This window comes from Tetrao urogallus, assembly GCF_951394365.1.
Source record: "Tetrao urogallus genome assembly, chromosome: 16".
In the NCBI taxonomy this organism is placed as follows: Eukaryota; Metazoa; Chordata; class Aves; order Galliformes; family Phasianidae; genus Tetrao; species Tetrao urogallus.
In genome coordinates this window covers 3,647,153-3,674,593 of record NC_136829.1, presented here as the reverse complement: position 1 = coordinate 3,674,593, position 27,441 = coordinate 3,647,153, and the positions used below count along the sequence as shown (strand labels likewise).

At 41.6% G+C, this 27,441-nt stretch overlaps 1 protein-coding gene across 1 annotated transcript in view; it reads right to left on the bottom strand.

Annotated features, from left to right (window-relative positions):
• The window catches only part of PTPRT (protein tyrosine phosphatase receptor type T), a gene marked incomplete at both ends in the record, with an annotated part of 415,989 nt that overhangs the window by 140,092 nt on the left and 248,456 nt on the right, over window positions 1–27,441 (bottom strand). Inside the window, one exon of the mRNA XM_079543413.1 lies at window positions 18–314. Within this exon, the coding sequence (XP_079399539.1) occupies window positions 18–314 (297 nt within the window). The remainder of the gene's footprint in view (window positions 1–17; window positions 315–27,441) is intronic.

The following is a 27,441-nucleotide window of genomic DNA, read 5'->3' as shown; positions in this document are numbered from 1 at the left end:
AACCCAGCATAACTTACCATCCTCCTCAGTCTGCACAACCAGCTCCTCACTCTCCATTTTGCCTTCCGGATTAGAAAGGGCCAGTCTCAGCCTGATGGTCATGAACGGCCGCAGACCTCGCAAGGTGTAGTGGGAAGATGTTTGGATGAGTTCCTCTGCCTCAAATTTTTGCTGGTTAAAGACATACTGGTACTGGACTGTGAGATTGTAGCTGTGGCAGCGGGTCACCGCATAACCAAAGGGCTCCCACTGCAATGTCAGCTGCCGGGAACGGATATCAACAACTTCTACATTCTGTGGTCCATGAACAGGATCTGCGAGGCAAAGAGAAAATAAATAACAAGAGAAATAACAGATTAATTCAACTTCGAAAGAAATCGGCCACCATTAATATGCCTCCTGCCATATTGCCAGATATCTGGGTCCCTCCCAATTCTGAGTGCTCTTGCCTTTACAATGTAAAAGCGATATTACGTTTTTGAGAGAAGGAACAAAGGCAAAGGGAAATTAAAGTCTGACCCACTAATGTATTCTAGCTGCTGAACCATCAGTGAAAATCCTGTCATAGGGCACTGAACAGAGGTCATGCTTCTGAGTCCTGTGAAATGTCACCAAACCCAACAATGGCAGCATGATTTAAGTACTGCTTAAAGCTGAAGCTTGAAGCTGCGCTTTCTTCACTTTTACACACACATTCCTTCCCAATACCTCAGTGAATGCAGACCTAAGTGATGCAAGAAAATAGCAGTCAGAAGAGAAGGAACAGGCTCAGGTCTCTCACCATTACACTCCTGCACCCTCCTTGAAGCCCCAAGCCCACTCTGCTCTGACTGAGGCACAGGAGTACAAGAACCAAGACGGACACTGCCAGACATCCTCTGCCCTAGTGCTGATGCTCCCTCCATTTTTAATTCCTGGGAGGCACTCTTGGATGTTTTGGCAATGGCCAAATACACGAGCAGACCATGCCCCTCTTTCAGTAAATTCTGTGAGCCAGCTCAACCTTATGCCACTTTTATTTCAGAGCACATCAATGCTTTAGTCTCAACAAAGTTTCATCATCCTGTATTATTCTTTCTACAGTATCTGTCTGAGGTAAAGTTTGAATATTCATGTGTAAGAATCATTTTCACCTGCTGTTCCTTAATTTATTTTTAACAGCATAACTCAGAAGCTTTGACTACAGACTTTGCCCTTTTTATGATATATAAATGCATGCGTCGTTACTCATGCAGATATAAAGAATGAAAGATGAGTTAGTAAAATCAGTGTTTGAGACATGTCAGATGGTAATAACACGACAAGTGTCACAGTTTGTTTATCTGACATTTCTTCAACTCGGAGAGCTCATTTGCTTTGTTGTTCAATATATATCTAAGAAAAATAATTAGAAAATACGTTATTCCACACATTTTGATAGATGTTGCAATTTAGTGTTTTGCCCACTTCTTCCATTCTGTTCCTTTCACAAGCTGAAATTATAAGGGAACATTTTTATGGAAATAAAAAAAGTTATTGGGACTCCAAAATAGAAGCTGCACTACTCTGGAAGACAGTTAAAGTGGAAGAAAATCTTTCCACTGATTCTTGAAGGAGCACAACATCCCTACTGTGAACAATCTACTAATGGACAAACAAAAAACACATTGCAACAAAAAGTTTATTCACAGCTTTATGCCCTTCTTATGTTGTGGCACCCAGAGCACAGCAGGACAACCCCTTCCCTCGCCTGGCCAGCAGCGCTGGGCCTGATGCACCCCAGGGCACGGCTGGCCCTTCTGGCTGCCAGGGCACACTGTGACTCGTGGACAACTTGCTGCCAGCCAGAACCCCCAGGTCTCTTTCCGTGGGGCTGCCAGGGTTGTCCCAGCTGCACAGCCCAGCACTTCTCTTCTTTGTGCAGACAGAAACTACCCTCAAATCTCTCAAGACTTTGGAGCCTCTGTACTCTCAAGGCAATCAGTGCTCCTCCCAGTTAAGCGTCATCCACAAATTTAATGAAGCTACAGAGGTGGCTGTTCATTTGGAGAAGCAGAAGACTTTGGTTTGGATGGGAAGAAGGGCCAAAGTGCAGCATGAAGGTCTATTCCAGTTGCTCCATTGGGACTTTCGTTTCAACACTGGACCACAGCCAATTTAAAAGGACAACACAAAATAATAACAATAAAAACCTAAGCAATTTTTTTAAAAAGCAAAACCAGTCTGTGCCTCTCCATTTGGGTACCTGAGGGCCTGCCTGGGGACTGCCCAGTGCAGCAGTATGCCAAGACCTCCCTGCAAGGTCTGTGCACTTTTGGGAGAGCCAACAGCTCCTCCCAGCTTGAGCACTACTTGAACACATACATACACGTCTGAAATAGGACAGTTTTTAAAGGATGTGGGGTCTAAATCTAGTGACTGAATCTGTTTCCAGATAAGCCACGTCATTTCTCTAGCAATCAGAAAACACCTTAAAGGAAATTCTCCAGCACACTGTGTATTTACATATATATACATATATTTAGAAATTAGAGAGTTTGTATGCATGTATATATGGACACTTATTCATAACAGTTGATCATTGCTTTATTATAAGACCACAGAAAGAACATTTCTGTAGATTTATTGTACACGTAATTAAGCTGAACCAAATAATGTTTCTGTGACAACTTCCAGCCTCTGAAACTGTAACAATTAGCACAATCCTGGCTTTGGAAGCATTCAAAGAAAACCAAAACCAGCTGAATGTCCTTCAGAGCTTTCCAAGGTAAACAACTCCTGACTCCGAACCAGATTGGGGCCGAGACACTGCAAAAATGTCATGTCTTGGCAGTGGTGCAGCTGAAGATGGCAATTAACCTCTATGCTAATGTTATAGCATTTTTAAAATTAGTTATTTAAGTCCGTCATGTTATAGAATGAATGGGCAATGAGAGGGTGTTTGGTTTATTGTCGTCAGGTGTGTTGACTACTGGTGAGTAAGAAATGAGACTGATTCAGCATCAGCTCATTAAAGTGCACGTCCAAAACCTTTGCTGCGGATGATTATCTGCATTTCCCAGTTATCTCACCCTGTTCACATTAGCCCTTTCATTTCTCAGTTTTGCAAAACCAAGTCTCCCAAGCTGGTTCGTGTTGAACAATCTCAAATTCTAACTCTGTAATTTTATCATAAATGCTCTATGATATATCCTGATTTATTTTTTTTCCTCAGCACAATGTTTTTAGTAGAGTAACCTGGCTTGAATGAATGAACAGCAGGTGGGTTTGAATTATAAGGCAAGAAACTAAACTCCAGATTTCAGATATTGTCCAGAGACCCCACTACACGAACACAGAACATCCTGCATTATCCCAAAAGCTATCGTTTTTCAGGCTTATGTCATTAAAATGTGAAATTTATCAGTCCAGTGGTGTAGGGTTGTGGCAGTGAGGTGGGAAGTGATTCGGGTGTTGCACTGAAAACAGAAATGGGATGCAAGTTTCAGAAATACCCATATCCTCAGGAGATTCCAAAAGTGTAGAGGTTTAGCATCTAATGGCCTTCTAGATTCTTTAGCCAAGAGGAATGTATAAATAAGTAAAAACTATTTAAACCTTAGGTTCAGAGAAGGAGAAATGAGGCTGGAATCACATCAGTAAATTGAAGCACAAGACCTGCAAAGCTTTATATTCCTTCTGGCACCCTTATCTCATCTTTCAATCTCCTTTTCCTGGAAGCTAAGACTATGTAATTCTGAAAATGTTTTCCTGTTGCCACACCAATTTCCTCCACAGCATAAGCCACTGAAACTTATTGTTAAAGATGAGATTCTGTATTGTTTTTAAAGGGCAGCAGTCTTACTACTTTCCCAGTTTAATTCCTCCTGCACTTCAGCTTTGCAAGTACATATCCTTCTTTTTCAATCTTAGTCTCAAAAGGTCCGTAGTACCCATTTCCCTAGGTCTCCTGTATAACATAAACTATTTTTCATAGTGCAATCACTTATTTTCCCTAAAAGAGTAAACTAAAGCTTAGCAGAAGGAGATCTGGGGGTGCTGGTGGCAGCAGGTTCAACATGTGCCAGGAGTGTGCCCTAGAGGGGAAACCATATTTTGGGTTGCATTAAGCACAGCACGGCTGTCTCACCAAAAGAGGTGTTTCTCCTGCTGCATTTAGCACTGATGTGGCCTCACTTTGAGAACTGTGTGCAGTTCTGGGTTCCACAATATGGAAAGGATGCCAAAGTCCTTGAAAGAGTCCAGAGGAGGATAACAAAGATGTTTAGAGGGTTGGAAGACACATTCCAGGTAGGAGAGACTGAGGACATATGGGCTGTCCAGTCTGGAGAAAAGGAGGCTGAGTGGCAACATCACTGCTGTCTGCAGTGATGGAGGGGGAGGAGGGTGAGCAGAAGGTGGTGCTGGGTTGTGATCATGGGAACTGGTGGCAGGATGGGAACGGCACAAAGCAGTGCTGGGGAGGGTCAGACCAGGCATGAAGAAAAACTGCCCTGTTGTGAGGGTGGTCAGACACTGCAACAAGACTCCCAGCAAGGGGGCTCTCAGTGATCAAGAGGAAACTGGATCATGCCCTCATTAATATGCTTTACTTTCTGGTTAGCCCTGAAGAGGTCAGTTGAACTAGATGATATCTGTACATTCTTTCCAACAGAACTATTCTATTCTCTATAATCTTCTACTATTGGAAATACCTGAAGAGTGGACAAACTGCTCCAATTCTGTATAGAATACAAAAATTATAGCTTTCCAATAAAGCAAGGAGAAAACTAGAAATTATTATTTGGCTAGTTGAAGAGAAGTTGCTAATATAGATCTCAACTTCAGCTGTACAGAAAAACTACCAAAGCAAGACAGAAAGTCTGACCCAATCTGAATAGTGATGGATCATATATATTAAGACATCAGTGGAACCTGCATATACTGAAGTTTCTACATGTACTGAGACCTTGGAAAACCCATGAAAATTCTTAACAGGCAGCAGCAATGAAACAGCTGTCACTGATCTATTAAAACTAGCCTTGAATCCGTACAAAGAAAATCATAGTCTCTGGGATTTCACTGTGCAAACACTTCATTTTCCTTTCAGCCTGACTGAACTATTAATTATATCAAAATCAAGGACCAAACAGTATTTTTTAATACTGTATTTCTCACCAACACTTCCACACCTATCCTTACTTCAGTGGGACGCTGCAAGATGTAGCTGGCCAGGAACCTTGCTGAACTGTGATAGCCCAGTGGCCAGGATGGAAACAAACTCCAGCAGATCGTTCAGATCCACGTAAACAGATGCTTTTGACCCACTGGTGACTGCTACTGTTCAGAAACTGCATCTCCTGCTATCACCATTTCACAGAAAGTGTACTTTTATGGCTGTTTCTGTAATTTTCTTATTGAATTTTACAGATCTTGTTTTGTTCACTAGAGTCATCTCGCTCGAGGTGAGACTGTAGAAGGGCAGAACTTGATTTAGATTATTAATAGCAATTGTCTCTGCTTTGTATCTCTGTCCACCTATGGAAGACCAAAGAATAAAAGTTGTAATGGCAAAGCACCAGAGTTTGAAGATGAAGCTAAGGTTAAGCAGAGAAGTTAAATAGAGAAAATCAGCTGTTGCTCTTCAGGTTAACTACTTGCTGCAGGGGCCTAATTGCAAGGCATTGTTACTGTCAGTAAGGACACAGTACTGAGTGGAAATGTTCTGAGGCCCCACTGCCCACATTTCCTGACCCTACGGAGAAAGAGGCGGTGTTTATTAGCAGTGCAGTTGTCCTCTGATTACATCGTTTCCCGGCAGTAGATGACTGAGGCTGAGAAAGCACAAAAGGAGGAAAATCGGGCAGCAGCTTGGTGAGAGTCCTGCTGTTTCCTGATCAACTAGAGAAGGAAGTATGTCAAAGCGCCTTGCCTTCAATACTCTCACCCCTCAGCTCATCGGCCAGTCACTCCAACCAGACCCCAGTTAACATCTGGTGCCCTAATAAGGCCCACATCCATCTGCTCCTTCCTAGACAGGCTCTCTTACAGACAGGGAAATGCCTGCGTGCATTGGTAGTTAATAGTAAGACCAAAACTCTGCTCTCACAGCTACCTGCGTGCTATGACCTCTCTCTTTTGTCCAGAAAGTATTTAAATTCATCTTCACTTACCAAATAAATTTGGTAGCATCACAGAATAGCCCTTCTAGATTTGAGAACTTCATAGAATATTTCACTTTGACAATAAATTGAGACTACCTACTTTTCATGTGAAAGCAACAACCTACTAACAGTAGGTCCTACTAACAGTAAAACGGGACGATTCTTTTGTAGGTTCCTACCTGTTCTACAGACACCTTTTTTGTTTCACAGATGGAAACCTACACAGTAATTTGTCTGGCAATGATTTGAGTGCAGGTATTAGATGAGGGCTGAAGCCCTCTCTATCTCACCTTGACTCCCTACTTCCCATCTTCCTCCTTACGCATCCATCGGATGCAGCATGCCAAGGGAAACATACCTACTAGCAAAATAATGTAGCAAGATAAAGCAAAGCAAAAGCATTCTACTGGTATGTTTTATCCAATTCAAATGTGTGTGACGGCTCAGGATCAAACAGGCAACACCAGTGAGTGCTGTACACCTCTTCAGAGATGCGGACAGACGAATTATTCTATAAACACCTCCTGTATCCTCATCCTATGCGCAGACATTTCAGAGCTCTGTGCATTCTTGAAGCACTGCATGTCTTTTTGGTGACAGAGTTTCTTTGCTGAGCATAACAACACATACAGATGCTGCCCATCATATTTCAATGCCTTCCCAGCCTGAATGTGGTACAAATGCCCTTTCAGATATGACAATTAAAAACACTGATTAGGCAGAGCTCCTCAGCCTTTCTTGCCCTTATTTTTTCCTGCACAACAAAAATTTCCCTCGTTGGAATTTCTTTTAAATGGTTCAGGTGTCACCGCTCCAAAGACCGGGCAGAGAAAGCTGAAGGCAGAAAATTATACAGAAAGATGTCTTCTAAGAGAAGAGTTTCAACAGAGAAAACAAAAAGAGAAAAAAGGAAGGGAACTAGTACAGCAAAATGGCCATGGAGCAAACAAGCTGCTTGTTGAAGTACGTGCAATCAACTCATCCCCACGTCACAAAGAAATAGGTGTCATTACAGCTGATGAACAAAAATAGGCCATCTGATGGCATTCTGTGAGAAATGAAGGAGCAGCGCCACACAGCTGATCCATTATAAAAGAGCTATGAAATAACCTGGATCACTGACTATGTGCTAAGCTAGGGAGTGAGCTCTTGCAACAGTTAACACAACCATTTCACTGCAAGTCCCAGCACTTCTTCATTTTTTGATAGATTTGGTTTTGTTTCAGTTGCAAATTTTAATTGAATTCTGCATTGTAGAAAACACAAGGTTCCAAATTGTGTTTTCCCATTTGGAAATGGTAAAAAGAAAGCTTTCTTTTTCTGGTACCAAAAAAACTGTTGTTCCCTAACAAACTTAAAAATAATCATTTAAAACAACAATAAGGAGCAATTATGACGTTATTAAAAACATCTATCATGGAAACACTTAGCGGTGCTATTCCATGGCTGGGAACAAAATGGGGATTATGGAGCATTTTGATGATTAAATGCAAAAGCATTATTAAATATGCTAATGTAAGCAAAATTACAAAGCAGGTAAACCACTTGGTCTTTGGCAAACAGAAGTAAAATGTGGTTTTTTTTCCTATGAATCTGTTTATTTTATTACGTATAAATAAAATTTATTCGTGCAATTTTATTAACATGCATATGTATTTAATTTGATTACCTCTTTCTCTGTGCACCTCTGCTGTTAGCTTCAAAGAGAACAAGAGGAAAAGATTGCAATGCCGTATAAGGCACTTCCTGACAAAGAATAAATTACCTCCATAAAAATAAAGGAGGTAATCAAAATAGCAGGGAAACAAATGTTTGAGAGGTTTCCTCTATGCAGCCATAGATCTGTTGAATTACTCTAAACAGCAGAGAGAAGCACTGCTCCTGCAGATAGGCCTTCTCACATTTTCTAACTGCAGCTTCCTTTTCTGTCCATGCAATCTGCAACCAAAATTCTCCATGATCTTTAGGAAACCTTTCAAAAATAAAAAACTATGAAAAATAGTTTTCCATGTCTATTTGTCAGCCTAGTGAAAAGAGCCTCCAGCTGATGAAGCACTGGCTTTGAGGGGGCTATGGTGATACCTTAGCTGCCAAAGCCACTTGAAGCTCATCCCACGTTCTGAAGATTCAAGAGAAGCAACAACTCCCTTTTTCACCAGCAAAAGGCACCCAGATTTGAGAAATCCACATATGATAATGACTAGATGATATTTCTGTGCTTAATGATATTTCTAGTGATATTCTCCCCACAATATAGCACACTGGCAGAAAAATAAAATAAAATAAAAAATCTGTATGTTTTCAATTGCAAAGAATGCTGAGATTGGATAATTACGTAGGGCAAAGGAGATACTGACACAGCCATAGAAATAAAACTAGGCAAAGGGAGGAGATGTTCTCAGGAGTGAGTGGTTGGAAATCCAGGTAGAGTAGAATATACCAACCTGCTTCTTTTCCCAGTTACTCCTTTCACTGGGCCAAGAGATTTTCAAATTCCTGTGCCTGAGTATTGTCTGCAATGTATTTTAGACAGGGTTTAAATACAACATATGGGCAGCTGTTTCATTCTAATTTCATGCTGATGTCTTTCTTCCAATAGAAAGTTGAAATCAGCAGTGCAATGTCATTACTGCCATGGATGGATAACTATTGTGTGAATGTACATATCTGAACAAGCGTTTATTTCAAACTGCTATAGATGCCCCTTGGGATGGTGGAAGAAGGATAAAAGTTGGCTCTGAAAAAAATCAATAGCCCAGTAATTGCTCATTTGCTACGTGATGGTTGCACTTTTAACCTACAAAAAATAAAGCAGAATAACTTTATCCCTAAGCTTATCTGGCTGTAAAATTTCTGTTCAAAGATGTCCATGTTCCCAATAGGAGCCATTCCCATTCTTCTGGATTTTCTGACTCAATTAATAAGCCAGACTTGCTACAGGGCAACAGCCAGAATCCTGGTGTGCTTCAACAGCTGCTCACAAGAGGAACAAAAGTAAAATCTCTCTCAGCACCTTCCTGTAGGTGCTAACTATCCAGCACTGATTACAAAGTGCCAATGTCTCTTCTCTGGCTTTAACTAACTCAGTTTTGTCAGCTCCCTGGGATGTCACCAGGCAGCAGCATCAATAAGTAACTCCTCAGGTCATGGTCAGCAAAGCAGCAGCCAGGTAGATTTTACAACTGGATTGCCCAGATTTCTGCCTTTGAAAGTTTTCCCAATCTGCTTTCAAAACCACCACAGCTTTAACACAGACAGGGAGCCAGGATCAGTGCCCTTTCTGAGTGCCATCGGACCGGCAGCTCTGTAAAGCAAAAGGGCTCACAGAAGGAGGAGGCCTGGGAAGAAGTGAGAGCAAAGGTTGCAGAGAGCAGATGTGAGGAGCAGGACCAGCATTTCTTCACCACCACTGACTGGTGAAACACTAAAAAATTACTCTTACAGAATTTCAGTGCAGGCTTTACGCACAACACAGATACATTGTATGGATAAACTTATTCTTCAGAAAAACTACTGAGCCTCTTAAGAAAGGGCACTGCTTCTAAGACAGGTGAAACGTGAACGTACGGACCTTCGTGTCTGTGCATGAACCTGTGCATAAAGCTACACACACACACATGCAGTCCCCCTCCATGCCAGGATGCCACACTTGCTCAGAGAATGAAACTACAGTTTGCCACAAGGAAATTCTCTGCAGTCTTCAGAAAGGAAAAAAGCAGAGGGATGTAATGAAGATTGAAAGCCACACAAATCATGCTGGTGATCAGTTTCTAAGTTTCTCTACCAAGTCCCTCACTGGTCCATTTGTCTTGGAACTAAAAACTTGAGGTTTTAATGAGCACAGGAAGGTCAACTCTAATGGACCTAAATGTAGAGAGGCATAAAACTGCCAGCCCGCATGACAGAAATTGGCCGTGTCCTCATCTGCAGGCCAGTGGAAAGGCAGAAGTAGATTTACACTCTGCTCACTTTGTTCATATCTCACTGATCCCCCATCAGCTAGCTTTCCCATAACAAAGAGCACTGTTACTGAACCAAACGCCGTGACACAGCCCAGCCTTGGGAAGGCTGCCACAGCTGGAGGGAGGCCATGCTGTGAGGACCCATGTCCGGTCATGGGGATGCACAGCTCTTGGTTTTTGGTTCTGAAACAATGTTTGGGGCACGACTGAAAGTTTCAAAGCTAATGAACAAGTTAGTTAGTTGTGCCCTAAAGGTTGGGCCAAAGCTCATTTGTCAACTTCAAGATCTTTATTCTGTAAAGTTTTATTTTTGTGGGTGAATGAAGCCCCTTACACTTGCCATTTCTTACTGCTTGCAAAAAAAGAAAGAAAGAAAGAAAGAAAGAAATGAAGTGGAAAAAAAAGCAGTGTGTTTTGTTTTCAGCAACTATGGTTTGATTCTTTGCTGCCATGGCTTTAACGACAAGGCTAGAAGGAAGTAGATGAGCATTCATGTGTGAAAAAGCCTATGTTTTTAACAGAATTAGGCAGCTGAGCTCATTTCCACCCCATTAGGATCAGTCTATGAGACAGTGCTGCCAATGAAAGCGCAAGAGATTAGTTTTCCCCTCACTAGCTTAAGCAATGCTCTGGGCACCAAATAAAGATCACGACACTTTCTGGGGATACTGCAAAGCTCGTGCAGGGAACTGGTGCAGATCCTGCCTTCCCATTTCTCAGCAAAGCCATTTCCACAAAAATGTGCCACTGTGCCCTGAAAGAGTTTATTTTGAAATGGAAAGAGGAGAAAGGATGTCAATTCTGACTGGAAATCCATTTGCTGGAAGTGAGTTAAGGAAGTTAAGTTTCTAAGCAAAGATCTGTTAATATGTCACTGAAACATTCCAATAACCACTGCTGCACGTTGGCACCGCAGCTCTGCGTGTTCTAACAGCATTTACTGCGAAACACTTTCTGTTCACTTCATGTAGCCTTGAATTAATATAAAGAAAATGCCATGTTCCTAATTTCTTTTTCTTCTAATATTCCTTCCTAAAACAAGTGTTGAAAAAGTCACTTTGATGCTTAGTTATCTTCCAGCTGTTAATGATTTCCTTCTGTTCAGAGCAGAGTGCAATAAAGAAGGGCAGAGAAAAAATAGTTACTGCTTTATTATTAAAATAATAATATTCCTACTGGATATGTGTTAGCATTTGCTCCCTGAATGGTTGTAATTTATCTCAAGCAGCAGAATATTAGAAATGTCAGGGATTTCCAACTGGCATCCACTCAGCTGCTCTCTCTCCAGACTTACAGATACAACCACTTTCTCTTCCCTCTTAATCTTCAGAAAATCTCCTGTGAAACTCAATATCCAAGAGCATTACAGCTACAAAGTGAAGCAATCATTTGTTGGGACCAGATGGAATTAGGGTTGCTTGTGCAATGTGAATGTTGTATTAAACATGCACACACACTGTGCCCATGGTCATCAAGGTATTTTTAAGCGTTTCTGGTAGCAGGGGACACGAAAAGAGCCAACCCAGCCCCTTCAGTACACATGTGTAGCCCTGACTTCTGTCAGCCACTGGGTCTCAGTCTCTGGCTTTGCTCATACACTCCTCCTTCACTCCCAAAGACATCCCAGCTCCACTGTCCAACACAGCTCCTCAGCTCAGAGATCAAATCTGGCAGATTTCTCCTCCAAACTGCCTGAGCACAGCAGGGAAACCATTTTCTCCACAGGTGTAAGGATCCTCTCATTTCTAATCCAGGACTCAACCTTGCACGGGCTAAGAAGAACCCAGACAACTGAAGTCTTTTGAAAACTTACCCATTACCATCTCTAAACATCTTCCTGCATATCAGCAGGCTATAGTTTTTTTCCATTTCATCCAAACTCAATCACACAAAACCCAGCTGTGATGGGTTTTCACGCTGACAGGAAAAACATTAAAAAAAAAAAAAAACACAACAAAATAAAACCCACAAATCAGAGTGAAAAGCTAGCCTTAGAGATGCTTGAGTTGCTTCCTCCAGAAGACATAGGCTTAAGCTTAAAAACTGCATGAACATATTAGGTCATGCAGACCAGCATAGAATTGTATATGCAAAACTGATGTTCAGCTGGCTTTCACATTAGGACTGAAAGATCCTGGATTCCTTTCTTCTATGAGTCGATCAAAGCATCCCACACAAAAGTGAAGGGCACTTCTGCAATATTTACCAAGTATGCATATTATTCATGTAAACAAATTAAGAATAACAAAGTAGAAAAAAAAACAAAATCCAAGATCACTGGAAAATACCTCAGAGAAAAGGAGTACAAAGGGCCCCAATTCCTCTGCACATCAGTCAGGACATGAAAATTCTCAGCACAGCAAGCTTGCCTAACGACTGCTTACATTCATTACCGCTGCATCTGATGGAAGCACTAACTCTTCACCTTCATTACACTTCCCCAAAGAACACAAAAATAGAAAGACAATGACCAGCTCTCAGCTCTAAATTAAAGTTTAGGAGATCAATCAAAGGATGTAAAAGGCTGTTCTTGTTTTGTGATGTTCAGTGTATCTGCCTTATTCGTTGTCTGCGTACTCCAACCCAGATAGTGCCAGCTGTATTAAACAGTACACGACCACCTAATGGAAACCTAACAGCTCGGGGAAGTGTGAGGTACCAGTATACTCATCAAAATAAAATTCTCCTGTGAGAGCAGTTTATTGATTTGTGTATTTTACTCTCTCTGGGATTATTGTTCAATTACTTTTATCCTCTGAGATGAAAGCAGCGGAATGTAACATCAAAAGCAGATAAAAAAGTTGCATGTTTCAATTTTTTCTTTTAAATCTGCATAATATCCATTACAGATCTGATTTTCAAGGCAGCCCTCTGAGAGCAACAATGGAGGGTAACTATCAGACACAGAGCTCTCATCTGCATTTTCTCTAATTATTCCAGAAATTCTTTTCTCTATCATTCGTCCTTGAGCAAACAGCAGGCTGCAGAAGTTATGCGACCACCCTTCACCAGGTGGGCTGCTTTCTAATTGTTGATACGATTAGTAGTTCATCACCACTTACATACTCAAACACAAACACAGCGTAGAACTTCCACTACTAACTTGCAGTACCATTCAGGAGCTTAAAGCATTGGCAGTGGTCATGATATCAGGGAAACTTTATTTTGCTGGTCTGCACTCATTCTTCTCTAAAATTCATCTTCTGCTTGCACAAAAAAAGGATGCTTTTCTAAACTGCCAATCCTCTGTGGGACACAAGCTCATGCCATTTTAGTTTACCACGCACATCACAACCAATGCAACAAATGCAATCAGGACCTCGCTCCCCTGTCTGCGGGAACTGAACAAGGAATTAAATGGTGCTCCCTTCCATCTGCACAAAAAGAGAGCTTTGCTGGCTTACCATCCTCAAATACAAAAAGCCACATACTCCAAAGTTAAAATTCCACAAGAATGATTACACAGGTTCGTGACCTAGCAGAACAGCTACTGTGCTCTATATGGTAAGGCCACCGTATAGTACCACAGCTCAACTCGCACCCTTGGGGATCACAACCCTCAATTTTAATAACTCATCAGCTGGGTGACCTCAGTAGCACCCACACACCTACTAACAGCAGGAACTAAGGGTACATGTGTCATAATAATACGGTGAGTTTAAACAAATATTTGCACTTCTCAATTTACGTTTTTGATGAATATTCGTTTATTTAGCTCTAAGAGGTGGTATCCATTTTAGAATACAAATAATTCAGCACTGTGACACAGCACCTAGCTGCACTATCTTAGGGTGCAATATATGCTTGTCTACATAGAAGTGGGGAAAACTGCCCTTTGAATTACTCACAGTAGCAACACATTTGGCTATTGAATGGATCAGAATGCCATTTTGAATACAAAAAAAAATAGAGTACTGGAGACTCGGGCCATTGCAGCTAGATTTTTACTGAAGTTGAGCTACTCATCTGCTCTGGCACTGATTTTGTCTCTTTGCAACAGGCTGTCGTAAAATGAAGTCACTGCAAAGCTATTTCAGAAAAGGTTGGAATATAAAGCAGACTGGTTTTCTTTTAGTGATGCAATTACAAGGAGAATGTAGTCATGAATACCACTGAACTTTAAAATATTGTTTCTAGGAGCAATAGATTTTACCCGAAGAGATATTAGTGCTCCACCTCTGCATTAAAAAAATCACTTGAAAACTTGCAGCAACACATTTACAGTCCATTAGTATGCATTTTCAAATGCCATGCCTCGAATGCAACAGTCAAATTTCAGAATCAATCAGCCAAAAGGAATTATTTTACTCAGAAGTTATGTGAAAAGAAAGTAGCAGAAAACAGTAAAACATAGAATAACTTTACACTGTAACTTACAAACCTACACAGACTTGTCAGTGAAACAAGCAGCAGTACACTGTGCGCTAGGGAAGTGTCCATCTTCATCAAGTAAAAAACCAAATTTACAAATGGTCCTTTTCCTATTAACATATTTTAAAAAGCCCTTTTTCTAGTTCCCCACACTACTGACCAGCTCCAGTCCTGAGGTTTGGTCATATAAATGCTCTCTCTATAGTGGCAAACAACATCTCTGTAGTCCTCCTATATTCACAGAATCACAGAGTGACCTGGGTTGAAAGGGACCTCAAGGATCATGAAGCTCCAACCCCCTGCCACACGCAGGGCCACCAACCTCCCCATTTCATACCAGCCCAGGCTGCCCAGGGCCCCATCCAACCCGGCCTTGAACACCTCCAGGGGTGGACGGGGCATCCACAGCCTCTCTGGGCAGCTATTCCAGCACCTCACCACTCTCTCTGTAAAGAACTTCCCCCTGACATCAACCTAAATCTTTCCTCCAACTTCAAACCTTTCCCCTTGTCCTGCTGTTATCAACCCTTTCAAAGAGTTGATTTCCCTCCTGTCTGTAGGCTCCCTTTAGGTACTGAAGGCTGCAGTGAGGTCACCCCGCAGCCTTCTTTTCTCCATGCTGAACGAGCCCAGCTCCCTCAGCCTGTCTTTGTAGGGGAAGTACTCCAGTCCCCTGTTCATCTTTGTGGCTCTCCTCTGGACCCTCTCCAACAGCTCCCTGTCTGTTTTGTGCTGGGAGCCCCAGACCTGGATGCAGGACAAGAGCATTTGATCCACAGGTACCTCTTAGGTCCTTAAAGAACAAATCATCAGTGTCATCATCCTGGAGGGGTGGCCTATGGTAGATGACACTTAACTTCCTTTCCCACAGCTGCCCTGCCTGTTGCTGATGAAGGGCCAGTAACTGCCCATCACAACACAACAGGCACAGGCTCTTCCCAACACATTCTGCTTATGCCAATGATAACTGCAGCTATGGGACAGAGCCAAGACTTCCAGCCGCTCTGGCTTTCTCCTGCTGAGTGCATTGGTGTGCAGACATTTCAAATGTGCTTCACTGTACCCACCCTATAACTCATGGAAATGTCTGAAGGATCTCAATATCACACAATCCCTAAAACTCTGGAGTTTTGTCTCACAGCTTATCACTGGTGAGCCTGGTTTTATTTCTTTTCATGCATCAAATCATATGCACCCTTCATATCCTCCTTCAAAACTAGCACCATAGCCTTGTTTTGGTCATCATGGGACATTTTTAGGGTCACACTGCCAGGGCTTTCTGATGTCACAAACCACCTCCATGACGACTGCTATAAATACTGAGGGACTGTGACCAAGTCTACGGTGCTTTGGTGTAGTTAAGATGATTTTGGCAGCATGTATTTATTAGGGATTCGACTGGGCACAAAAGGGATAATGAACAACATTTAAATAAATCCTGGGAACAGTTTCTAAGTTATAGACCAGTCATATATTATAAATCTCTTTATGTGCTTCAATAGCAACTGCTACACAGGCACACCAAAAAAAGTTCACTGTGCACAGTGCTGTATGAGGAAATTTCTGTGCCGATAGCTGCTGAAATGTCTAACTATAGGTTTTGTTAAAAGTATTACTGTACCAAGACTTGCACTTGATAGGAATAAACTCATCATTCTGAGTAACACATCCAGCTACGAGCTGTCTCATTAGTGAGGTGATGCATCCAGCCACAACTCCCAGGGTGTCAGACCAGGAACAGGAAGCAAAGCAATAACCTTTTCACAGCACTGGGTCTACAAGCTAAATAAACTCCTGGAAGCCATCAAAGTTGGGGGCTTCAGTCCCTCTGCAGCTCAGCTTCATAAAACCAGGCACTTCCAAATGACACAAGATACACCTCCAACCTGACAAACAGACAGGTTAAGATTCAAGAAACACTGCTGTTGTGTGAAATCATCTTTTACATGCCCTATAAGAACATTTCAATTAATACTATTAATTAATACTATCACTTAATTTATATGTAAAGCAAAGTAACACAGAACAAAAGCACTGACACTGCAACAGGCTTTGGAGATCTTCTGGGAAAAGTTCAAAGCAAGGGAAAACCTCTCACTGAATGCATCACTGCAGAGTTCCTCCACACACCCACCTGATACCTTACAGAGAAAGATTCTTAGCAGACTCTTTCTAGTCCTTCCTCAAAGCAGATTTTGATCTTCAGACACAAGAGGACAAAGCAACGTGCCTGTCACCTATTAAGCATGCTTACCTACTTCCCTTCTATATATGTATCCAGCTGAGCTTTAAAATGGTTTGAGCACCTTTACAGTGTAGCCACTGAAATATGCTGCAATAGCCACATATGCTGCAATGCATGTATCAACTCAATAAATTCTGGTTTGTGAACTGCTGCTGGATCCCATGCTCTTCTGGGCTACATGTCCAACAGGTCATTTAAAAATCACCCTAGGATGTTCCTGAAACCCACAGACAGTAACATCAGAGAGCAATAAAAAATGTGGGTATGCAGTAAACACATAGACCAGCCATGACAGAACAAGTACTGAGGAAAGAACTAGAAATGGGGAAAAAGAAATGTTCATCCACAGGGTTAATATTCTTGAGATGATAATCCTCCTATCCAAGATATGACAAATCCAACTTCCTGGGAGATGGCTTTGAGACGTGAAATAAAGCTGCATTCAGCAGCAGTGGACAGAATGCATCTGGTGCTTCTATTATAAGCAGAAATTAATACCCAGGTAGAAATAACCATAAATCAGTCTTACTTAGCTCATCAGTGAAATACCAGCCTTTACATAAGAATACATTTTTGGCATTTCCAGTCTTGTACGTCACTGTGATAAGAAGCCAGCCTTGTTAATCCTGGTCTGCTAATCAGGAAGGGTGGGAACATGAGAAGAGGAGCTCACATCCCATCGTTCCACGTCTGAAGCAGCGGCATGCTGGAAGCTGCTCTGCTTACGGTGTTCATACAAATCTCTTTCCTACTTTTCCAACCCCTTAAGTTTTAAACAGAGTACAGGATAAAACTAAAAAAATCTTAGGTCTGCTATTCATCAATAGCCACAACATGAGAAAAAGGAACATTCACACGTCTTGGACTTCAATTTCTACCTATATTCAGCAGAAAAGAACGTTTGGCCCATAGATACAATAAATGCATGGATGAAGTAACCCAAAATCATTTTTATTATGGACAGCCATTCTACTTCACGCTTGGAAGTTTCCAACTTACCCTTACACAAAGACTGCTGTAATGTGACATTCCTTTTTCATTTGAATCTCTTGCAAAAGGTCAGTCAGTTTGGGAACATCGTGCTGCTGGATCAGAATATATAGGAATATATGCTGGCTATCTGTGGGGATTTGCTTCCTTCCCAGTCCCGGAACTATGCAGGAGTGGGGGATTCTGCCTCAGCTACTGGGAATACCAATAATGTCTCTGGGTTCAGCTTGTCTTGGTACTAAAGTGAGGCTCACACAGCCACAGCACGCATGATCTATCCCCTAATAAAGACAGGAATCACTGAGAAAGAACTTGTGCCACAACAGCTGTGTTCAGGAGCACAGAATGACAGAGTAAGCCTGGCTTTATCAAATTTGACACCTGAATATCAGTACTCACAGAAATCATCTATAGCTAAGACAGAGGGAAATCACTCTCATTCATTAGTGACAGTCTACTTCTATCTCAAAACTTTCTTTTCCCAGTACAGAACTGCAATACTAACCAAGTGGGAATAAAAAGGGTTTTCTTTGATGAGTACTTCATGCTGATGAAAAACAGCTGAAGCTAAGTACACATAACTCACAAACATTAAAGATATCAGAATTGTGAGTTTCTCTCTGTTGTGCATCAGTCTCAGAAGGAGCATTTTTATGAATAGGAAGCAGAGGTGCTGCTTGATTTGTGCCAGTACCTTACTGGAGCTCAGGGCCTGTGCCAGCACTCAGCTGCCAGCAGCTGTAACCTCAGATCTGCCCACAACTGGCATCTGGCAGATCTGGGAAGGAGCTCAGGGAAGTGGTTTCTCCCCCTCGATGATGCTCATACCTTGCTCCCTGCTCTGTGCCTGACCCACACAGCAGCTATGTCTGTGCCTCACCACTGTGGACCAACCTGTTCACAGCAGTTTGACTTTCTGCCTTGACCCGAGGCCTGGCTCACGGCTGTGCTCAGCTCTCCATGCTCAGGGGGCTGCACCGCTGCTCCCACTGAGGCTGCCCCACCATCATTCCCCACTCCCAGTCCTGGTGGAGCAGCCCCCCTCTTGCTGCTCCAAGTTCTGAATTTGCCATTGAATTCTAAAAATTAAAACAAACCTTGGTATTCCTTCCATCAGTATATCAGCAGTTGTTTAGTTTAGCGTTTCTACATGGCTTTTTTGTTGCCTTTGAATTTTTGGTAAACTTCTGTTTTAGTTCATTCTCCATTTATGTAATAGCAAGGACTGAGTTCTGTATCTGGTCATTTTGTCCACTCCAAGCAAGGCTTTTGTCAGCTGATAATCATAGCTGATGTGCTTATATTGACCTATTTAGAATCTCAAATGGTTATAAAAGATAGGAAGCTTTTTAAAAGGCACTTCCAGAAGCGTTATTCAAAAGTAGAATGGTCCCATTTGTCAAAAATGTAAGTTTGCCCTTTAGCACAGACCTGGTGTGTACAATTGTCTGCCGACAAACTCAAACCAGCTGCTCTCTTTGGGTTTTCACTGCCAACACTGAAAACACTCTTTGATCTCAGTGCAGAGGGCATCCATTTTGCTTTAACCTGCTCAAGAAGAAATGGAAGTTGATCATCCCTGGCACCAGCAGCCACCACTGACTGCTCTTCCGACTGGAATGTGCCCTTAACGCATCTTCAATCTTGATAGGCTTTCATTTTCCATAAGGAAGAGAAGGGCAGGAATGAAATGCCTGTGCTGGAGATGGAGCACAGGATGAGCCCAACAGTGTGAGTTGCTGTCATGTTTCTGAGGTTTCCTTGCTGCTTACGAACCATTTTGGATTGTGTTTTAGTACAATTGCTGCACATCCTTTTTTTTCCCAGCGTAGGTAACCTTGGAGATAAATTGTTCGTGAATCAGCAAATAGTTGCATATGTTCTTAAGATTTTCTGAAGTGAGACATTTACATCCTTAAATAATCCTAAGAGGAAACAGGTGGCTCTTCAGTGTACTTGCGGCTTTTTCAATTACATGCTCAGGCTCACAGAACAGGCGCTCGGGGGAGAGTGGTTAGTTGCTGTGTAATTGCCCTGCCATGGTAGGCAGTGTTAGAAAAGCATTGAGATCTCCCTTTCTAAACAGTAATGCATTGGCTTGCTTGTACACAATTTGTGCTACAGTATTTGTCTTGAATAACTTCGCATTTGAATGCAAGCTGAACACATTTATTTCCACCTACTTTCACAGTTTACTTTGCATTCACATTATAGGAACTTGTATACACATTGTGCTACAGACTAAACACTGTAAATGGGGGCTGTGCTGGGATACACAGAGCAACTGAAACAAGAAACAGGTCTGAAGTCCTCGCTTTTCTCCCAGAGTAATAGAAAAATTCTGTAGCCTGGATGGGTGCTGTGCAGATGGTACTGAGATTGTTACATCAGAAACACGACCAAATCAGGGTTAGGAAGGAATACATTAATTCTTTCTTCATCAAAAGGGGCCTTAAGCAGTACACGCAAGCGGTGGTGTAAAGAAGGGCACACCGACATGCTGACACAGATGCTTTTTATGGTCCCTGGCTATTTCTCTCAGTCAGTCTAAAGGCACTCAGATTTGGTCATTATCTAATGCATCCAAATGAGTTTCACGAGTTCTGGAGACTGAAGGCACGTTTGTAAATTAGCAGCTACTGACCTGTGATTGGCCTTCAATGTGTATGATCAATAGTGTGGATAGTACCACAGAGAATAAGATTAAAGACAGAAATTCTTCGAGCAAGTCCCAGTGAGATCAATCACATCATGATCAGAATTCCCTAAACTATTTTACAACTGATTTCCTTTTAAATACAGCTTTTCCTTAGCCTTGTTTTTTTGGCCACCTGTTACTCAAGGCCTATTAACTAAAAATCTGTTGTAAACTGAATAAGTTTACAACTTGTAAGTTAATAAGGCATGGGCCATCACACTGCTCAAATCATCCACCACATCCATTACGTTTCCATGCAAGAGGCTCTGTAAGACAATCACTGTTCCCAAAGCAACAAGTTTTGAACTGGTATCCTTCTAACCTGCCAATACAAATGCTCGTACGTGTGTTCAAATCCAAGACCCAATATCAGAAAAAGTGACAGAAGAATATAAATGATCCTCTTTTCAAAAACATTATGTTTACACGAACAAGAAGTTTAAATTAGATACGCCTCAGGAACACAGATCATTAAGATAATGTCCCCTGTCTTTGTAAAGCATGCTGTAGGAAATGAGCTGGCACTGCAATTTCCGTTCTAATCTTAAATGCCCCAGGCAGAGGTTACTAATTCTAATACATTTCCCCAAACTGAGGTTTATAATAATTAGTTTGCTTTTTCTTTCTTTATTCAACTATTCATAGCCATATTCTCGGTATCATCCCAAATTTTTCTTCCCTCTCAATGTTTACAAATGCGTAAATTATTATTTTTCATTCTCTGCCCAGATGTTGGCCAATAGAGGCACAACATGTGTGTCTAATTACCTCTTTACAACCCACGTCTCTTTCCAGTTCCCTGAGCATTTGCAGTACTATTATTTCTAATCCTTCCAACTTTGCAGCATCTTGAAGATACCTGCAGATTACAACAGTGTGTTCATAAATGCAGTTTCTCCCCTTCACATCTCTTCATGCTTTCAAGCAGAACATGAGATGAGATGCCCCATCCCTGGAGGCATTCAAGGCCAGGCTGGATGTGGCTCTGGGCAGCCTGGTCTGCTGGTTGGCAACCCTGCACATAGCAGGGGGTTGAAACTGGATGAGCATTGTGGTCCTTTTCAGCCCAGGCCATTCTGTGATTTTATGATTCTACGTGTATCCAAGACTCCTAAGGTTGGTAGGTCCAGAAGTCACATCTGGGAAGCCACATGAGTAAACGTGAAAAAAAGTTCTAAATTCAAATGGCACAAAGAAGGAAAAACATAAATAAACCAGTTGACAAGAAAAGCCTGCACTTCTGCTGATTGCCAGCATTTTAGTTAAGTCAGGACCTGCAGCGTTCCCTAACTGCTTGGCCTGCCAAGCAAAATGAATGCAACAAACAGAATCATCTTACTTACAAAAAGCCAGAAAACAGTGTAAGTGAGGTTAAGTGAGCAGCAGAAGACTCAATTCTTATCGAGCAGCATTTATGCTGTCTGTCAGGAAACTCCTGCACACAGGAGGTGCGTGAGGAAGATTTCTGAAAAACAAAGGCAGCAAGCAGGTACTCCAAAGATGATGGGAAGCAGGCAGGGCAGCTCCCTGCCTCTTTTTGCCCTCCTTTTGAACTCAGCATGTCCAAATACTCTGAAAAAGAAGTATCTAAAAACAAATTTTAATGCCAAAGTTTGTGCATTATTTTGGAAATATGAGTGAGCATAGAAAAATGTCACAAATAAATGAGGAAACAAATCTAGAAAACAAGGACAGGAGGAGATGAGATGAGAGCTGGGTAGAATGCTTGCAGAACTGCAAGAGAACGGGGAAAATATTTCAAACACTGCAGGCAGAAACAGAAAGAGCTTGGAAGGTATTTCTAATTGGAAATGGCAAAGAAATTCTAATCTATCCCTTTCAATCATTTCCCAAAACCCTTCCAAAGTTTGTTTATTCAAATGAAGAACGTGGGCCAAAGTGTAACCAGAGACATTTACTGCAGCCCAAATTTCAATTCTAATTCTGAAACAGCAACTACATCTGTGCTGAGATATGCCAGTTTTGCATTAAAAAGCAGCAAAATACAGGATTCTGAATCCATTTGATTCGACTCGGAAGTTCCTGTGGTACATAACCTCTTTCTCTAATGTTCAGCATCAAAAATAAGGATGCCTCCTATTCTAGGAGCATGAACTGACTGTTGCATGCTTCCTGGCGATCTTACTAAGAACTTTGTGAAACTTTATCCTCACTAAACACCAATGAGCATAAGACTCTGTCTTCTCCTGTTTTTTTTATAGTGTCTAATTAGCATGTCATTGCAAGAGGTTAATAATCTACTGTCTTCCAAGGAGATGTTTGTTTAACAGTCAAAAATCAGCACATGGTACACATCATTCATTGAAGCAATCAGAACACACTCCAGTCAACACCATTTATCAATGTCAACCAGAGGAGCAATTATATTTCATGCAAGCAAAAATAAACAGGCATCACATATTGGATGGCACACAAACTACCAGCTGGAGGGCTCTCATCAAGTCCCCACTGACACACAGTTGTACACAGGTATTGGTGCTAGTTACGAGCTGTATTTGGTTGGAGTAATTGGAAAACAAAATTATAACATGTTTGATAATGGTAAATGAAGAACATAAATCTTGGATGATGAAAAGGAAAAATAACAACATCAACATTTATGATTCTTTGACTTTTTTTTCCAGATTTCATACCTGCCTGTAAAGCCAGCATAACTCCACTAATATTGGCTCTCTGGTGGAAAGCTGGATGCAAGAGGAAGAACTCCGACGTTGGTTATTTTATGAAGTGAACGCATGGAATCACAAAGCTATTAAACATCCAGCTCTTTCTGCTTAATACCAACCACAATATGCTTTATTGCCTAATGTTTATCTCAAAGTGGTACCTGGAGAATCCCGACAAGGTTAATGTACTGATGTGCACAGAGCTTGCTGAAGTCATAGGGGCTACTGAGTGATTTAGAATATATTAAGAGAAGTCAAACAGGAATAACAAGTAAGATACATATGTATTTGTGTACATTTTATTCTTACAAGGTGTATATTATGAGGTGGAATATGCACAATTGTTTGCTTTTTCAAAAATTGTGAAGGAGAAGTATGAGAAGTGATCAAGAACAAGGTGAAGGGGAGAAAAAATTACCGTTGTGAGGGTTCTCAGTATCCTACTAATGAGCGTTTCACAGCTTCGGTCTGTGGCCATCTGCTGAGGCTCTTAAAAGGAGCAACTGTCCTTTTAGATTGCCTTCCTACAGCAGTACAGTGAAGCCTGGAGCAGCACTCACATGTACCTACTGCTGTGAGAGCCCTACAGCTTTCAGCCACATCTAGCCACACTACCTAAGATTCCCCCCAAAGACCTGCTTTCCTTGCTTTTATGTGTGAATCCAGTTCTCAATAGCAACAAAACACTCCAAGCAGCAAATTACTAGATATTAATGAATTTCTCAGGTGGTTTAAGCCACTTAATCTTTGGCCTCATGCCCTACAGTAACACCCAAGGCAGTCTATAATCACCCTGAAATGCACTGCCTGATGTGTCTTTATTGCTTAATTATCAAGGTGAGGTGCTCATATTTAATCAGGCATTTAATCATAAACACACATCTCTAAGCATTATCACCAAAAAAAGTTACTTAGATAAATAATTTATATTTTTGTTGTTGATGTTCCATTCTTGCACGATACTGAATTATACCTTGGAGCACAGCTGTTACTTTTGCCAAATGGATCTTGAAGCAGAAACTATACCAAGCTTTAGCTTTCAGATATTAATGTAGGGTCAAGCTGCAAAGCTGCCATTGGGAAAGAAATTACTCTCTACTTTCCTTTAATGTTCTTGAAGAACATTATGTTCTTTACATGCTGTTCTCCAGACAAAACCACCCTGATGATTAATCTTGCCTTCTGCTGTTCTTACTGCTTTCCCTTGGGCTCTTCCTATTGCTTTCCAGGTCTGACTTTACAGCATCCGATCTTGGATTTGTTTCTTCAGCTGCAGCCTTATTAATGCCTTATTAATGCTTTATTACAATCAGGAGATAACAACGGTAAGGGGAACTCAGCTCTACAGCTGCATATCACAAAGGAAAACAAAGTTGGTCCCTGACAGAAGACAAAAGAATCAGGGTTAGCTTGCAAAGATGTGGCTGTCCAGACAGACTGCTGCTGGGACAACAGGCATCATTGTTTCACTGGGTAAGCAGGGTGGCAGAGACAATTTCAGCCCATTCCACACACACTCAAACTGATACACACTGTACTGCAAGTCTTTCACTGATTGCAGCATCTGAAGCTTGCCTAGAAGCAACAGCTGACTGTAAAAGCAGTATACAAAAAGCGTTGGGAGATTAATTATTCAATTTTTAATAATGTTGTCTTGTTCCCCAAACACCTGCAGGCCAGTTCTTCATAGCAGCCTTTTTGCATTACACTTTAAAGAGCAGACTGAGTACTGCTATCTCTTCAGGATTTGTTGCAGGTACTTCACAAGTCATGAATAGAGATGGCAGAGATGAAATCTGCTACAAGAGCCCAAAGACTCTTGTAGCAAAGACAAAGTATGCAACCTGCCATAAAACACACGGTGCCAGAAATGTAGCCCTTGGCTGATGAGTTCTTTGCTTTTGGGCTTTTTCCATTGTGCTTATTTCCTTCCTCGCTAACAGCTCACTCTCCTGAAAGAGAGATCAGATCATGCACACAACATCCCGTGTTGGATTTATCATTTTAGATTCTGAGATATGGAACAATTCACATATTCCACAGCCACATCTGCCTTGTTACACAGCACAGAAATTTAGTTGAGTGATGCAGAGCTTATATTTCATTAACATATTTAACCAAGGACAGAGCAAGGCAGTCCTGCAAAACTTGGAGTCAGGCAGAGCTGTTGTTCTTCTAAAATATCAGAAGAACACCAAGCACAGAAGAGCTTCACTCCTCATAATGTGTGGCAGCTAAAATACCGATAATTCATTTCAGCATATTGGCAAGATTCACCAATATTTATGTATCTAGCAGAAAAGGAGCAGTGAATTATTTGTAACTAAAAATGTGTTGCTACTCAGAAATATTGGAAGCTGATAGAATCCCTATTTTTTCTTAAAGAAAACCAATATCCCGTAATATTCAGTGAGGAGAGACAACCACAAGCCACATTCCCAGCTGCCAGACCAAGCTAGGAGCAGCTTGTGGAGAGGGGAGCGTTCTCTTCTCTCCCATTTCCTTGCATCCCATCCCCACACCAAGCAGCCAGCTGGAGCTTATTAGAAAGGATCTTCCCCATCTACACTTCAAGCTTTCAAATGTAGACAGAATGAACTGAGTAAAGAGTAAAAGAATATTTTAACGCCTTTCTTTTCTTCCTGCATTATTTTAAGACCCACACGTACCACCATATTAATGATCTTAATGCTCTCTTCCACCGGGATGATTCTATGTCTCTCCTCAGAGTTTCGGAAAGCTGAAATACAAAACTGTAAATGAGGCTGTTACTTTGGAAGCAGTAACTCTTACCTCAGGCCAGCTGCTGCAACTCTAATACTTACAGATAAGCATTTTTTCTGTTTTTTCTTTGGTTTTGTTTGGTTTGGGTTTTTTTTTTTATTTGTTTGTTTGGTGTTTTGGGGTTGTTTTTTTATTTTTTGGCTAGCTGCATCAAGAGCTCTCATGTTTGTGCTGGAAATAAAACCAACCAATACTTTTTCTATTTTATTAATCATGTGCAAGAGAAGAGGTCCTGGTTTTACATTACACTTCTGCTAGAAGCAGAAAGACCCTAAAGCCAAATGCATTGCCTCTGCCTCACACAGGAGCCCACATGTATTTCTGAGCACCTGATATGGCAGACTAATGGCAAAAGCAGATGACAAAGGCTTCATGAAGACGTGGCAGAAACACCACCAAACTGTAATAATTTGGGGTTTGCATTTAAAATTATCAGTCTCTTTCCTACCTCTGCCCCACTCTTCCCAAACACACAGCACACATCTCTCTTCAAAACATGGCGAAAAAAGATAACCTTGGGAAACTGTTCTTAAAAAGATTTTCATTCAAAGCACTGTAGTAGGCATGGGAAGGGGAAACTGTTCTTAGATCAGCTCAAGATGATTCACTTTGCAATGCAGGACCGTAGGACAGCAAGTTTGATATTTTGCACACATAATCCTTATATTGCTGTGGGATGTGTGATCTGTTGGCTTTGACCCAGTGGGCATTCTTTGAAACAGTCCTTGAATGAGCTGCGTTTCCTCCCAGCTTAGCTCTGTCATAAGTGTTAATAATTACACTTGTGTTTGGATAATGAAGTTAGATTTATAAAAGCACCTTTCTGGCCTTTCGAAGAAGAGTAAAAAGAGGGACCTGGCAATAAGCAGCCTCCTCCAGGGCATGAGGAAATGCATGAATGTACCATAAAATTAAAAAACAATAATAAGAAATCGACCGAGTCCCCATTTCAGAAGCAGCCCAATTGCTGATATGAAATCCTCTCCCAGACAGAAACTGCTGACCATTTCACACCAACAGGCAGTAAGCCTTTTTTTCCTCCTCCTATAAATGAACATATACTCCCCAAACACACCAAGTTGTGAAGCATACAGTTAAGTATTAACGTCTGTAGTCGCAGTACAACGCTCCCGTAGCCTGACACCAACTTCTCCCACCCAGCCAGGCACAACATGACCTTGCACATGTGGGCATTCACGTGTTCTCATTTCCACCTCCCACCACCCCTACCCTGTGGCAGAGGCTCTCATCCCTGTGTCTGTAGAGCAGAGGCAGGAGCTTCTTCCCCTTCACTCTTACAAACCCTACTTCAGCATCCCAGTGACCACTAAATAAAGAAGACACTGAAGGCATGTGCCTACAAGGTAAGAAGTGAGGAAACAAAGTACCATTGCTGTAAGACAAAACCACTTTGGGATAAATCTTCATTAAAACCACGTGGCACGCAATTAGCTTCCTGAATACTGTACCCTATGCCACTGACTGCCTGGAGAGACAGCTTTTGGTCCTGTGCTCCTTTGCTGCTGTGTGCACACCCACCACCACGACTCATGGCTCTCCTGCTTTGAGATCTCCTATTTCT